The 14,286-nt window shown below is 41.6% G+C and overlaps 1 protein-coding gene, 1 long non-coding RNA gene and 1 other non-coding gene across 3 annotated transcripts; 1 reads left to right on the forward strand and 2 right to left on the reverse strand.

The window, feature by feature from the left end:
• The first annotated feature begins 4,624 nt into the window (after window positions 1-4,624).
• Window positions 4,625-12,458, forward strand: LOC120659938 (prolyl endopeptidase-like). Its single transcript, XM_039938211.1, has 12 exons — window positions 4,625-4,904; window positions 4,976-5,195; window positions 6,238-6,438; window positions 6,559-6,629; window positions 7,612-7,774; window positions 7,966-8,559; window positions 8,789-9,169; window positions 9,257-9,332; window positions 10,048-10,111; window positions 10,571-10,706; window positions 11,744-11,851; window positions 11,938-12,458. Exons 1-12 carry the CDS (start codon window positions 4,672-4,674, stop codon window positions 12,001-12,003), a joined length of 2,313 nt encoding a protein of 770 aa, XP_039794145.1. The 5' UTR covers window positions 4,625-4,671; the 3' UTR covers window positions 12,004-12,458.
• Window positions 12,459-12,554: 96 nt separating this feature from the next.
• On the reverse strand, window positions 12,555-13,694 carry LOC120659941. The gene is made up of 2 exons (XR_005669290.1): window positions 12,912-13,694; window positions 12,555-12,831 (listed from the first exon to the last, which is right to left on the reverse strand). It is a non-coding gene; the product is annotated as an uncharacterized LOC120659941 (long non-coding RNA).
• On the reverse strand, window positions 13,075-13,146 carry TRNAP-CGG. The gene has a single exon. It is a non-coding gene; the product is annotated as a tRNA-Pro (tRNA).
• Window positions 13,695-14,286: the final 592 nt, after the last annotated feature.

Here is a 14,286-nt window from a genome sequence, read left to right on the forward strand (position 1 = left end):
TAGTGCTCTAGTCCTCCGAAAGTAGCAAAACTAGGACCCACTAGTTTCATGTCCATGCATTGCTACGGGCAATACAAATCATAGATACTCCTTCTGTTCTGCTACGGCAATATCATAGATACTCCCTCCGTCCTGCTACGGGCAATACAAATCATAAATATAGTAGATGGTATTATAATTTTGCTGGCAAAAAACCAAGCAATAGATAATGTAATTGCACTTGATTATAGTATTAATGTATGTATGGTAGGTATACCTGTAATGTAACACATCTAATTTTATTCATGTTCAAAACATAAAAGGTACATTTAATTTTATTCATGGAATATAAAGGAGCCACGGTGGCATGAGACATATGAAATATACAAATTGCCCCATACATCACCACACCAAGGCCAAACCTTGTGAAGATATAGGCATTGTTTGCCTCCAGAAGTAATATTAAACATATAGATATTTGGCCGATGGTGCACAACACCAACCTTAAGATGCCCAAGAAACCATGGTCAGCTTTCCTTATTCTCACTCCCAACAAAGTGAAAGCCAATAGAAGTATCTGTTGGTTTGAATCAACTCCAATTGCAGTTAGTATCTGCTCTTTATACTTAGCCATCAATAAGGTACTGTCCAGATAGATCACAGGTCAACAATGATTGAATGACTTAATGCAAGGGTTCGAAGATAAGAAAGCACGTCTAAACACATTTGGCTGTCCATTGTAGACCGATTCTATGAATGCGGTGTACGTGCTATGATTTCTTTCCTTCAAGATTTCAAGCACACGGGGAAGGTTGTAATATGATTCCTCATATGAACCCCAATGCATCTCGAGTGCAATCTGTTTCGCTCGCCAATCTTTCTGATATGTAATTTCATATTTGAATTGTCTCCAAACTGCTTGCTGGATAAAGGAGCACTCCATATCCCTCTTCTCATTATCTCACAATATAATTCATTCATAATCAGAGATGTTGTCAAGTTACGGTGTCTCTTTCCTAAGTTCTGTAGCATGCAGCTGTGATTCTGCACTATAGAAGCAATTCAATGGATCTCATTCATCAGCTTGTATGCGTATACATAGAAGGTGAAGCTGGGTGCCCCACACTTACATTGTATTTTGATGGACTTGAAATCTTGACAAACACCTCTCTTATTGACGTCACCGTCAATCGTGACAACATGTCCTTTAATTCTTGTTTATTTGGAAATAATTGATCCCGCTTAATCATGCTGCAACCATATTGGTACCGAGACTCATGCATATCTATAGCTTCCATACTCGACACATCTAACCTATTTTATTCTTCTGGAACAAGAGCCTATGTGGCCATGGTATCATCTTCTTCTTCTTCGTCGTCGTCCGTGTCGTCCTCCATAGTCAGATTTTCCTCTTCTTTAATGGTGTTGCGGTCAACGGCTGCTAGATCTTCAACAACCCCTTGGACTCTTTCTCCACCATCAGCCACATCATCAACATCAATTTCCTTCGTCTGAGTGACATCTTCCTCTCTGATCCCTAATTGGTTCAATGGCACATCACCACATCAACCACTCTTTTTCTCGGGCAGTTGCGATGATCTTGTCTCACCAACAATCGATTTTAGATATGGTTGAACTAGAATAGTTAACGGAACATTGCACCACCTAAACTACTCTATCAGTCATGACTAGATTAATGTCTACAGGCAATAAATCGTGTCTGAATAAATATTTCCATCCATTTGAAACAACATCATGAACCAATCTTTCAAATCCCTTGTGTTAGCACAATCAGGGTTGGATGGTCAATGGTGATATGAGGAAACAAACACAAATCAACACCCGACAGGCCATGAACGATCTCTCCGATCTCATAAAATATCCTAATCTGATTTAGGCTTGAAAGGGATACCACCTGCTACGAATTTAGATTACCAGTTATATGTCGCAAAAGTATAGATTGTACTACAATCTGACTACATTTCATATATATCGCGTCAGATTCCTAATCTACATTATATGACTACATTTCATATCTACCATGTCAGATTCCTAATCTACATTATATGACATACGTACATATTACGATGCTTACATTAAGTGCAAACCCTAATCCAAATCTAAATCTAAATCTAAAATTTAGTGCAACCCTAATCTGAATGTAAACACTAACCTATATCTAAATCCAAACCCTAATTTAAAATAAATTTTAGTGCAAACCCTAATCCAAATCTAAACCATAATCTATATCTAAATCTAGACCCTAATTTAAACTAAAATTTACTGCAAATCCTAATCAAAATCTAACCCTAATCTAAATCAAAATGTAGACACTAATTTAGACTTAAATTTATATCAAACACTTAATACAACACATTAATACAAAACATAAATTTATGAAAAAAAACCTTGCCAGCCCTGCAGCCCAGCCTTTCGCGCGCGTGCGGGCCCTCAGTGGCCGCAACCCCGCCGTAGCCGTCGCCCCAAGCCACACCCCATGCCCCGACCGCAACCGCTGCGCTGCGTGGTCCCCCGCCTGCTGCCCCGCGCAAGAGAGAGACGCGACAAGATAGAGAGATAGAGCGCGCGAGAAAGAGGACAACAAGAGAGAGAAGACCACGAGAGGAGGTGTGAGAGGCAAATTTCTTCCGCTCAATGGATGAAACCCAAATTTCATACTCTCGTCAGACAAAAATCTAGATTTTATCTGCCCACTGGATGAAATACCGTGGGCCTCGTATACTACCGGAGAAATCGTCCACCCTATAGACAAGGTAAGGATTTTGTCCGTCCAGTCGACGAAAACAACAAATTTCATCTGCTCAGTTGTCCACCCGGAAGACGATTGTGACCTAGTTTTGTTATTTTGCAGCACTAGAGCATTATCCTTAATTACATTATAATTTTGTATTAAAAATTCAGATCTTGCTGTTCTAACTAGAATGTTCTTTCCTTTGCCTCCTTTCGACCTTTCGTATTGTAGGCTGTATCATACGCTATAGAGAGTAAAGCGTCGATTTTGCCACTAAGAAAACAATCACTTGATTTTTTTGGACCACTCGATCAAAATCTAACTATTTTTCTTCATCTTCTACCTCCAGACACTGCCTTCTTCCCAGGTTTCCCTGCCCCTGCCACCACCCAACCGCAGGCGGGCTAGGGTCTCGCCGCCGCGAGACCCTAGCCTGCCTGCGGCAGCCACCTCCTAGCCCCATCAACCAAACTTACTCACCAATTATAAGTACTTGAGTCCAATCATGTAGATGACAACCTAATTATAGCAACAACTTTGAAGAAATCGATGAAAACAAACATCATCAAGTGCTCAACTACTACCTAGGGTTTCATACCTAGGGTTTCTCGTAATGCTAACCAAATCAAACAAAACTACTTATTACAAAGGAAGATATTAAGAGAAGAATACCTCAATATGTGTGATTCCACGTGAAAAACTCAACCTAGATTTGGAGGGGCAGACGAGTGGGGAGGGAATAGGGTCGTTTGCTTTCGAACCGCTTAGTTCGAATTGAACTAGGCTAAGGTGGAGAGGATTTAGAGTGGGCGGAAATATGTCTTATAGTACAACGCTATAGGTTTTAGCATCATATTAATAGCACATGGCCCTATTAGTCATGAAGTTATATATCAACAACAAAATATCATAGTCTTTGCCTTTGTGTATTTTCTCCCCAACCATGTTGGATCCTACATGGCACACTACGATGCCAAAACACAAGGCATCGTGCTATTGACCTATGACATGAAATGCCACAATGCCGTATAGAGGGTCTAGTTTTTAGATATTTCCACTAGAGGTCCAAATAAAAAACTTACTAAAGAAGAGCTATGCAAAGAAAACTAATTATTGTAGTGTCAAATTAGATCATATAATTATTCTCCCATACCACTACCCCCCTCGGTCGATTAGGTTGGATCCAACATGTATACTCTGAATAACATATCATCTGATGGAACGAACTTACAAGCACTAATGAGTCCCTACAAATGTCTAATATCTCTAAATAATTGCATATAGTGACAGCTTCCATAATTGTTTGTACAAGTACACATTTAAGTATCCTAAAATTGTGCATAAAATCAAGTTTGAGGTATTAATCAAACTAGAATGATCCAAGTTCTACCCTTTTTGTACCAAATAGACGGATGGCATCGTAATCTAACCCTAACCCATCTCATCATATCCCAAAACTAAATACAAAATGCTTCAGTGCCCTTTATTTACTATTTTCAGTTACACTTATCAACCATATAAATCGTGATCCGAAAGTGCTCAAGCTTAATTTGGGATTTGCGTTAATCCTTAATTTGGTACAACTTCTCTCAAAATTTGTAACTAAATTTGCTTCCCGATATGGCTGAACCCAGATGAATAAATAAAAAAACCCTGACAGTGATAGATGTGCGAGATAATAATTATACTACCCACCTTAACATTCATCATATAAAAAGTTCAAGTGTCACCTATTTTATAGAAGGACACCATCCTTTGCAAAAATAAAACTTCAGTTCTTGTAAATTTCGTTATGTCTTGAAAATTTTAAATCTTTCAGTAAAAACTGCCGGAAATAAAAAAAGAGGGATAACAAAAGATTGCCCCAACCTCGCGTAGAAAAGAAACGATTGGGTCAGCCCAGGGTCAGTCCCACATACCCGTGACTCCCCCCGCCGGCAATGCTTCTTCTCCAGCATAAATCCGTTCCCCTCCGCCTTCTCCTTTCACGCCGTCCTCTCAAACCCTTCTTCCTCCCGCGGCCGTCTCGCCCCCGCCGCCTCCCGCTCCTCCCACGCGTCGCCATGGGCTCTGTAGCTGGCGACGCCGCCCGCCTCGCGTACCCGCCAGCCCGCCGCGACGATTCCGTCGTCGACGACTACCACGGCGTTCAGGTTTCCGATCCCTATCGCTGGTAAGCAACCGCGCACGTCTTCTGAATAGTCAAGTTTCGCTCGCTTGTGGTTATGCCTTGCGCCGACGCAGGCTGGAGGACCCGGACTCGGAGGAGACGAAGGAGCTCGTGGCGAAACAGGCGGAGCTGGCTGAGACGGTGCTCGCCGGGTGCCCCGACAGGGAGAACCTGCGTCGCGAGGTCACGCGGCTGTTCGACCACCCGCGCTACGCCGCGCCGTTCCGCCGCGGGAACAAGTACTTCTACTTCCACAACTCCGGCCTCCAGGCCCAGAGCGTACTCTACATGCAGGTACGCCACGAACTTTCCTTAGCTGGAAGTGGAAGCACCGGGCGGTAGATCTGATGTTTAGAGCTATAGGGGATAAATAGAGGTTGGAATAAGGGAAATCAATTTGTTCCATGCTATTTTCTTGGATCGCATAAGAAAAATTCGTCTCACATGTCTTAACGTCTCTTTGGCATTGACCTATTGTGATGATTGTTGGCGCTAGTTAAATGCACGGATGTTGCTACGGACAAACAATTGAGAAGATGCTAGTAATCAAGTGCATGATATTTTTTGGGCGTTCAATCTTGTTTGCCCATTAGCCGTCCAATGATCAACATCGTAGCCTTACTTTTTGTCGTCTTCCTTCCTCAATTTCACCTCTGTTCACTCCCTTGCGTCTTTGCCGCCACCTCCCAGCCATCACCAGACCCACAACCGTCACTTGCACCGCACTAAACTCTCCATTTTTGAGCTCCCCTGCGCTAGTGCCAGCCCACTGGGCATCCAACACCACCTGCAGCTGCCAGCACTCCAACCAGTTCACCAATACCCCCCCCTCCTCTGCCAATACCATGAGAATAAAAATAAATAGGGAAATATGTCAAACTCACTGACCCTTCCGGTGATGGCTTTTGTCAAGTTGTCGCAATCCTTGCGCGTCTTTCCTATAAAGATGGAACAAAGAAGTACAAACAGATCAATGGACTACTTACCATGGTGGATTGCCACACCTGATTACAGATAAGGTCCACCTGGCATGGTTGCATTATTATTACTTGACATGGTGGAATGCTGGATAATGATTGCTTTGATGCCAAGGTCTAGGATTGAATTGAATTTTACTGGACAAGTGGACATGAGTGGCGGGCTGTATGCCAAGGAGACAAGGACTGAGACCTTGGCAGCAATGCAGCATTGAAAACTACATTTTAAGCTTATCTTAGTATATGGGGTGTTAGTATTGTTCAGTGTAATGCAAATTGTTCTCCTTTAGTATGCTAATAATGCGTAATAGTGATATTACTGGAGTTTAAATGTGCCATATTCTATGTTGACATTGCAGGATGAATTGGATGGAAAGGCAGAGGTTCTTTTGGATCCAAATACTCTAAGCAAGGATGGGACAGTTGCTCTTTCAACATATTCAATTAGTGAGGATGGAAACTACATTGCTTACGGGTTAAGTGAAAGTGGTAGTGATTGGGTCTCTATTCATGTGATGAATGTTACTAACAAGCAACCTATGCCTGACAAACTGTCCTGGGTAGGCAATCACCACTTGCCACTTGACTGCTAGAGGCTTAGTTTTCCTTTGTGCAAATAGCAGTGCAATAGTGCTTGTTTGTTGGTTCTTTTAACCAAGTCTTGGCTCTTCATGATGCAGGTGAAGTTCTCTTCTATCAGTTGGACTCATGATGGGAAAGGTTTTTTCTATAGTCGGTATCCAGCACCTAGGTAGGCCATACTGATTTTCCCTACTTTTTTTAACTTAGCAACTGCCTTTTCCAGCATTGATGTAGTCCTACATATTGTTATGGATTTTTCTGGTAGATAGCTAATGCAATGTGACAAAAGTCACAAAACCCAAATTTCTTGGCACCAAAAGGCTTCTTATTGTTGTAACAATATGGAAAAGATAGATAAAAGACAACGTCTAGTCAATACAAGCGCTTGCATATAATGTATACACATACATCTACTCTTCTCTGTTATTTGTGATGTTTGCCTCACATTGATGTGAAATACCCATTTCTGTAATCACCAAAGGAAAGCGCATAGTATTCTTGGAAGAGAGTTCCCGGTTACTTTTTTATCACTTGGTTTAGCAAACCTTACCAACTCATGGCCTGTTTGAATGCAAAACTCATACTGCCTGTTACTCGGACACATACTTGGCATGGGTGGTTTGTGGTTCTGTCGCAACTCCCATGTTAATTTCTGGATATGATATGCATCTGATGGGCTTACATTTTGCTCTCAGATTGGTTGTAAAAAAAAAACTCCAGTTCATTTTGATAATACTGTTTTGCATGGATTGCTTGATTTCTCCAGTCTCAGTTCTTTTGGGAATTCAACACCTCTTGATGTTTTCAGCTGCCAGCCTGTTTCACCTTTTGGCCCATGTGCCAGCAGTACATACACAGCAGTAACTCTGTGTGGCTAAGTCTTGCTCCTTCTATTAATCTCTTTTGTCTAATTTATCACCTTGGGAATAGTCAAGCAAAGTCAAAGACAACAAATAGCAAATCAATATAATATTATAATTTCACAAATATGAATGTTAGAATTAGCTAAGAAATAAGCTCATGTGTGGTTAATGTCTCCACGACCTATCATCATCTCTATTCAGTGTTTTTGTTGAATTGGTCAAATCTGTTTGCTCTGAAGCACTTGAGCAGAATCATCACCTGTCTTTTTCCCTCATTTATTTCTATAGAGAAGGAGGGGAGCTGGATGCTGGAACTGAGACAAACATCAACCTTAATCATCAGATATATTACCATGTTTTGGGAACCAATCAGTCAGAGGACGTATTGTGCTGGAAAGATCCTGAACACTCTAAGTACTCCTTTGGTGCCTCAGTCACTGAAGATGGAAAGGTAACCTGCTGACGCTACTCACTTGTGTCATTTATACAGGGATGTTCTAATAAATAAAATTAGATTGTGTACTCTGCATATTAATTTTGGATAATAGAGGAATCTATAAACTTATGTCTTCATCTTTAAGGAACCTTCCCAAAGTCTTTTCTGATGCATTAAAAAAATTCTTAACATCATGTTTTTGGCAGTACATCATATTGACTGTCTATGAAGGTTGCGACCCTGTCAATAAGTTATACTATTGTGAAATTTCTTCTCTTCCTCAAGGAATAGAGGGCTTCAGAGAGAGACAGGAAATGCTTCCATTTGTCAAGCTTATTGACAATTTTGATGCTCAATATCAAGTTGTGGCCAATGATGGTGATGAATTTACATTTTTGACCAATAAAAGTGCCCCTAGGAATAAGCTGGTGAGGGTAAATATCAAGAACCCAGAACTGTGGACTGATGTTCTTCCTGAGCACGAAAAAGATGTGCTTGAGTCAGCTGACGCTGTTAACAATAACCAACTGTTGGTGTGTTATATGTCAGATGTTAAGCATATTCTGCAGTTAAGAGATCTTAGAACTGGAAATCTAATTCATCAGTTGCCTCTAGAGATTGGTTCTGTTTCAGAGATCTCCTGCAGACGGGAAGATAAGGAAGTATTTATTGGCTTCACGAGCTTTCTTTCTCCAGGTATTATTTACAGGTGTAACTTGTCACCTGCAATCCCTGAAATGAAGATGTTTCGAGAAATTTCAGTCCCTGGATTTGATCGCACAAGTTTTCAGGTTAAGCAGGTAGATATCTTACCTGTACATATTTGTTCTGCGTTCTACTATTATAATATCTGTAACTTTCAGCCTTTGAATTTTTTTAGCTATGGTTCTAGATATTAAGAACTTGTATTTTCATATGAGTAGTTTTTGCTCTTAAGTTAATGTGCTCTTCTTTTTGCTGGTCTGAATAATTTTTTCTGGATGAGATGTTTGTTTATTAACCATAATATTGTTTTTACCAACTACTCAGGTTTTTGTCCCTAGTAAGGATGGAACCAAAATTCCCATGTTCTTAATGTCTAAGAAAGATATCAATCTCGATGGATCACACCCAACTTTGCTATATGGTTATGGAGGATTCAACATAAGCTTAACTCCTTCATTCAGCGTTGGTCGTCTTGTGCTATGCAAGAACATGGGTTTTGTTGTCTGTGTAGCAAACATTCGTGGCGGTGGAGAATATGGGGAGGAGTGGCACAAAGCTGGAGCACTTGCAATGAAACAAAATTGTTTTGATGACTTTGCTGCTTGTGCTGAATTCCTCATTTCTACTGGTTACACCAGTTCCAGCCGACTATGTATTGAAGGTGGAAGCAATGGTGGTCTTCTGATTGCTGCTTCCATCAATCAGGTAATATAGTAAACCCTCATTTTACCCATTTTTTTTGGTCCAATCATATTGCAATACATAAGTTCCAACTCACATACTGTGTTGCAGCGGCCTGATCTCTTTGGGTGTGCTCTTGCTCATGTTGGTGTCATGGACATGCTCCGCTTCCACAAGTTTACGATTGGTATGTTTAAATAAAGTCATATAACCACTCTGAAAATCCTGCAACTCCCCACTCTCCACCCCCCTCTTGCACTGATCTGGAGTTCTCACTGCCATTGGTCTTCAGCCACTATAGAGCAATGAGCACCAGCATCATGCCGCTATGGCAACCAGCAAGATAGTGTCTAACTTTGGCTCGCAGTGATGCATGCTGATGTCCATGCGGGAAGTCACTGTGGCTGCTGTAGTGTCAGCCGTCAGCTCTTGCTCCCATCTTTATACCTTTCTTGTTTCTCTAACCTCACGATCCACACATCTCAAGCTTCTCTGCCTGTGTTATTCTTTAGTTTAGCTTTGGCTTCTGTGTTGGTTGGAGGAATTCACCAGTGCCCTATTGCACACTGCCCATTAGATAGCCTCCACCATCTTTTCAACCATCAGTTTCTGCTCTGCATCATTGGTGTTTTCTTCCCTTCCGACTCCAGCATATTCAACAGGATCCATGTGCTGCTAATAAGTGACAGACATGATCCGTCTGATGCTAAGAAGCGATGACAGGCAGGGGTCTTTTGAGTTTTGGCCTTTGACAGATTTCTTGATGGTTGCTCCAAAATGAGATATCTGGGGATGCAAACTTAGGCCATTTCAATTTTCCTTGTTTTCTGTTATTCTGCATTTCTTCTGATTATCTATATCCCATTACCTGTATAACAGTTAGTGCTTCTTGTTTTGTATAGGCCATGCCTGGACTACAGACTATGGTTGTTCAGATAAGGAAGAAGAGTTCCAATGGCTCATCAAGTATGGCTGCTCTGACTTTCTGTTATTTCCAACATCATTGTATACTATCTGAGTTGCTGAATTACATCTCTACTGACATTGTACTTATTATTGGGCTGTTCAGAAAATCATCAAGCCAAATTATTGATTTTTTTTTTCAAAAATTATATTTCTATAGCTACCAGGGGTAGTTATTCTGATATGCTAATTAAGGGATACTAGAAAATTTGGCTTGCATCGCGTGCCTTACCTGGGGAATGCCTGATTGGATGTTGGGTAAATTATAAATCATACCTCTAAACGCCCTCCTTGCAGCATTGAAACCAACTGATAATCACGGAAAGAGCAGTAGAGATAAAGAGAAACTGAGACTTCAATTCAAAAAAGAAAATCTGAGATTAAAACAAGGGACTAAATTATTGAGTTTATCCTAATATCCTGATCCTTTTTTTTTCTGTTTGCTGCTCTGATTAATACAAGATATTCTCCCCTTCATAATGTGCGGAGACCTTGGGAGCAAAGCTCTGGTAGCCAATGCCAGTATCCAGCAACCATGTTGCTGACAGCTGATCATGACGATCGTGTTGTGCCATTGCATTCACTAAAGTTATTAGCAGTAAGTTCATTTTTTGTATTCTGTCTCTCTGAGCTCTCATTTGAAACGAAAAAGGTCAATATATTGATAGCTGTATATTGAAGAAATATTATCTTATATATGCTAGTGATGCAGCAAAGTATTCCCTTTTTTCGTTTTGGAAAATCTTTTACTGATCTTTCCAATATTGTCAGAATTCAGGAGTGCTTTTATGCTTATTTGGCTCTCCCTCTTTTCCAAAATGTAGGTCATTTAGTGATCCTAAGTCAACCTTCTCTAACTTTGACCAAGTTTTTAAGAAAAATATATTAACATCTAAAACACCAAATAAATGCACTATCAAGACATTTCGTGGTGGATCTAAGAAAACTGATTTGATGTTGCAGATGTTGGTGCATTTTTCTATAAATTTGGTGGAAAGTTTGACTTAGGGCAGCTAAAATGACCTACATTTTGGATTGTAGTATATACTATTTTTTTTCCAGCTTATCACAGGTGCATGGTATCAGTCTTAGAGACAAGCTAATTACCCTTAACTTTTTCCATGCTATGTCAGGGTAGATGGTGATATAGTGTATAAAATACATAGCCACAGATAAGATTTATTTGAAGTTAGATTCAATGGTAAATTAGATCTCTTTGTAAAGCCAATCTCTCATAAAGGAGATATGGCAAATTGTTGCCTTTACTGTCAATGGAGACAGCCCATGGCAGCATGTGTGTAGGGTGCACATTAGGCTGCAGCAGGCTTGTTGCTATGCCAATAGCAGAGCCTCTCATCAGTTCAGGCTTCTGATATTCTTCCTCTTTTTGGAGCATAGTTCTGGCCATGCCTTTTGTTGGTTTTCTTTTTGTGATTTTATTAGCAACAGTTTACTCTTCAATGAAAATTTAACATTATATGAATCTTATGTTGTTTATGAATCAGTTTTATAACAGTTGCATTGGGTTATAAATTTTGTTCCAAGTGTCATGATACAATTGCCTTTTGATGCTCGTTAATTCGTTATAACATATTTGCTTTTTTGTCCTTGCTATGTTTCCATTGCTATTCATAGACGTTGCAGCATGTCCTGTGTACCGAGGACTCCCCACAAACAAATCCAATAATTGGTCGCATTGACCGCAAGTCAGGGCATGGAGCTGGCCGGCCAACTCAAAAATTGGTTTGTGCAACTGTTTCTCTCAATATCGCTTTGGCTTCAAGCCTTCAAGTTCAATCATTTATGTGGTTTCCTGCCTTTAATTTCAGATTGACGAAGCTGCAGACAGATATAGCTTTATGGCTAAGATGTTAGGCGCTCGGTGGACTGAATAGTTTATTTAATCCAGCTTAATGTGGCAAGATCACCCAATGCACTAGACAATCCCCTTCAGCAAAGTGGCAGGAAAAGTTACATTGCTGTTTGCTTGGATGATCACCTGCCCAATCGTTGCAGAGTTTATGCTTCAGGTTGATACAAGGATTCATGGAACATAGTCGCCCCAGGAGTTTGGGTGTCATGGTGTGGCATCATTTAATATATCGTTTGGTTCGAAGGAATGATAATAGTTAATGGTAGTGTTGAATGATTCTTTAAGTTGTAGTGGGAGGACTTGTTTGGAGGCACTTATTGCTGGCGGCTACATTTCAAATAGGCTGCACAAGCGCTCGCTCTGTTGCTGCTTGCCTCTATCCTTCACAGCACCGTTGCGTGCTCGCGGCTGGGGTGACCGCCAGCTAGTGATATGTGAACCTACTCATTTGAAATCTTGGCCACAAATTTGATTTAATTTGATGTCTAAATTGCCAAACCCTTTAGATGCAAACTAAACCTTAATTAAGCCATCAATCTAGGAGCAAACTTAATTATGTAGATCCATACGATCTTAGTCACAATGATTAGAAGCTTTCCATTGCTCGATCTTTTTTTAATTACATAGTACAATTCAGATACTCACAACATACACATATTCATCCTTTTGAATAGATGGATGCAGATTCTACTGCTATGAGTATTTTCGAAGATTGAACCAGTAAATTATCAAAATTGATGAAGTGAGGTTTTTATAACCATTAGGCTACGTGGCCTTTGTTGTTTTGACTTGCTGTTTGCAGGGACGGGGATATATCCTTCTTTGGAGGTCAGCTGACCCTGGCGAAATTCTACAAATCGTTAGTAATGTCCATTCATAAGCTTAACCTCTACCAATAACTCCATCATATTACATATTAATGGTGCTTACCCAGCGTTGTTTCTCGCTAGAGTATGCTGAGTTCAGCTGGAAAATAAACGAGCGATGTAGTTTCTAACAGAAAGAAAAAACCAAATAAAGTTCCCGTCAAAGAATACATGTGAAAAATCGTAATAAAAAAAGAGAATACATGTGAAAAAGGCTAAAAAAACAAGGGGTGTTGCGAGAATCGAACTCGCGACCTCTCGCACCCGAAGCGAGAATCATACCACTAGACCAAACACCCGTTTCTTGGAATGCGTGCGGCTGGACCAATATTAAACCGTATTAATTATGAGTTGTTTTAACACAGCGCGTCGGCTGGCATGCGTACGTGGCCACACGATCGCGCTGCGCCCGCATGCAGGCGCACACGTCTCCTCCATCCATCGATCGACCCTGCCACATCATAAGCGTCAACCGCACCGCACGTGCTGGCGTGCTGCGCTCGGCCCACCCAGAGACTGCAGAAAGCAGCTGAGCTACAGAGCTAGGATGTTGTTGGCGCGCAGAAGCAGCGGCGGCCACCTCGCCGGCGTCGCCGTCTTGGGACGGCGGGCGATGGGAACCGTGGCGAAAGGGACCAACCGCGCCGCCGTACACGGCTCGCGCTCGCCGACGAACACGGCCGTCGAGGTACGCGCACTGCCACCATGCTCGTAATCTAGCCGCCGCCGCCGGCGCTGCTTATTGTGCGGTGCCCAGCCGTGACGTCGCGCGATCATACGTGCAGGGCAGGGAGGAAGCGGAGGAGGCGATCGAGAGAGGGAAGGCGGAGAAGCAGAAGATGGGGGGGGGGGGGGGCAGGTGGAGGGCAAGGTCGACGACGCGCAGGTCGGCAGCGCTTCCCCTGCTCCTCCTCACAGCAAATCGGCCAAGTGACCGGCCGGCCGGCAGAAGCCTCGCGGCCTTGCCACCCTCCGGCGGCGTCCCACATGTTTCGTCCCTTCTTTCTCTTTTTGGGCTCTGCTTAGCTTGTTCCGGTGCACAGTAGTAACAGTACTAACTAGCGGGTACCCCGTGCTTCACACGGGGCAGGAAGTCGGAAATATGGCATATAGAATTTCTGGAACCAAAAGGTTGGCAGAAATATGGAGATCTGAGTCTCTGAGGTACCTCTCATAGAAATTGCAATGAATTACAGTTCATGAGAAACTCCGCGCATGCCTCTGATCAGGACAACCACATGGAAATGTAGACCATTAGAGCAGCTGTTTATTTCCCTATTCACGCAATGAAATAAGCTAGCTGATATGAAATGTTTTAAGATTTAAGAAACTGGATTTGTGTCGAAAGCTAATTTACAAATATAACTAAAATTACCAATCCTAAATTGAAATACTCTAAAAAATTTGCAGCCGAGATCTAGTTTTGTTCAGTTAAATCC

The sequence above is a fragment of the Panicum virgatum genome, chromosome 2N, assembly GCF_016808335.1.
Source record: "Panicum virgatum strain AP13 chromosome 2N, P.virgatum_v5, whole genome shotgun sequence".
Taxonomy (NCBI): domain Eukaryota; kingdom Viridiplantae; phylum Streptophyta; class Magnoliopsida; order Poales; family Poaceae; genus Panicum; species Panicum virgatum.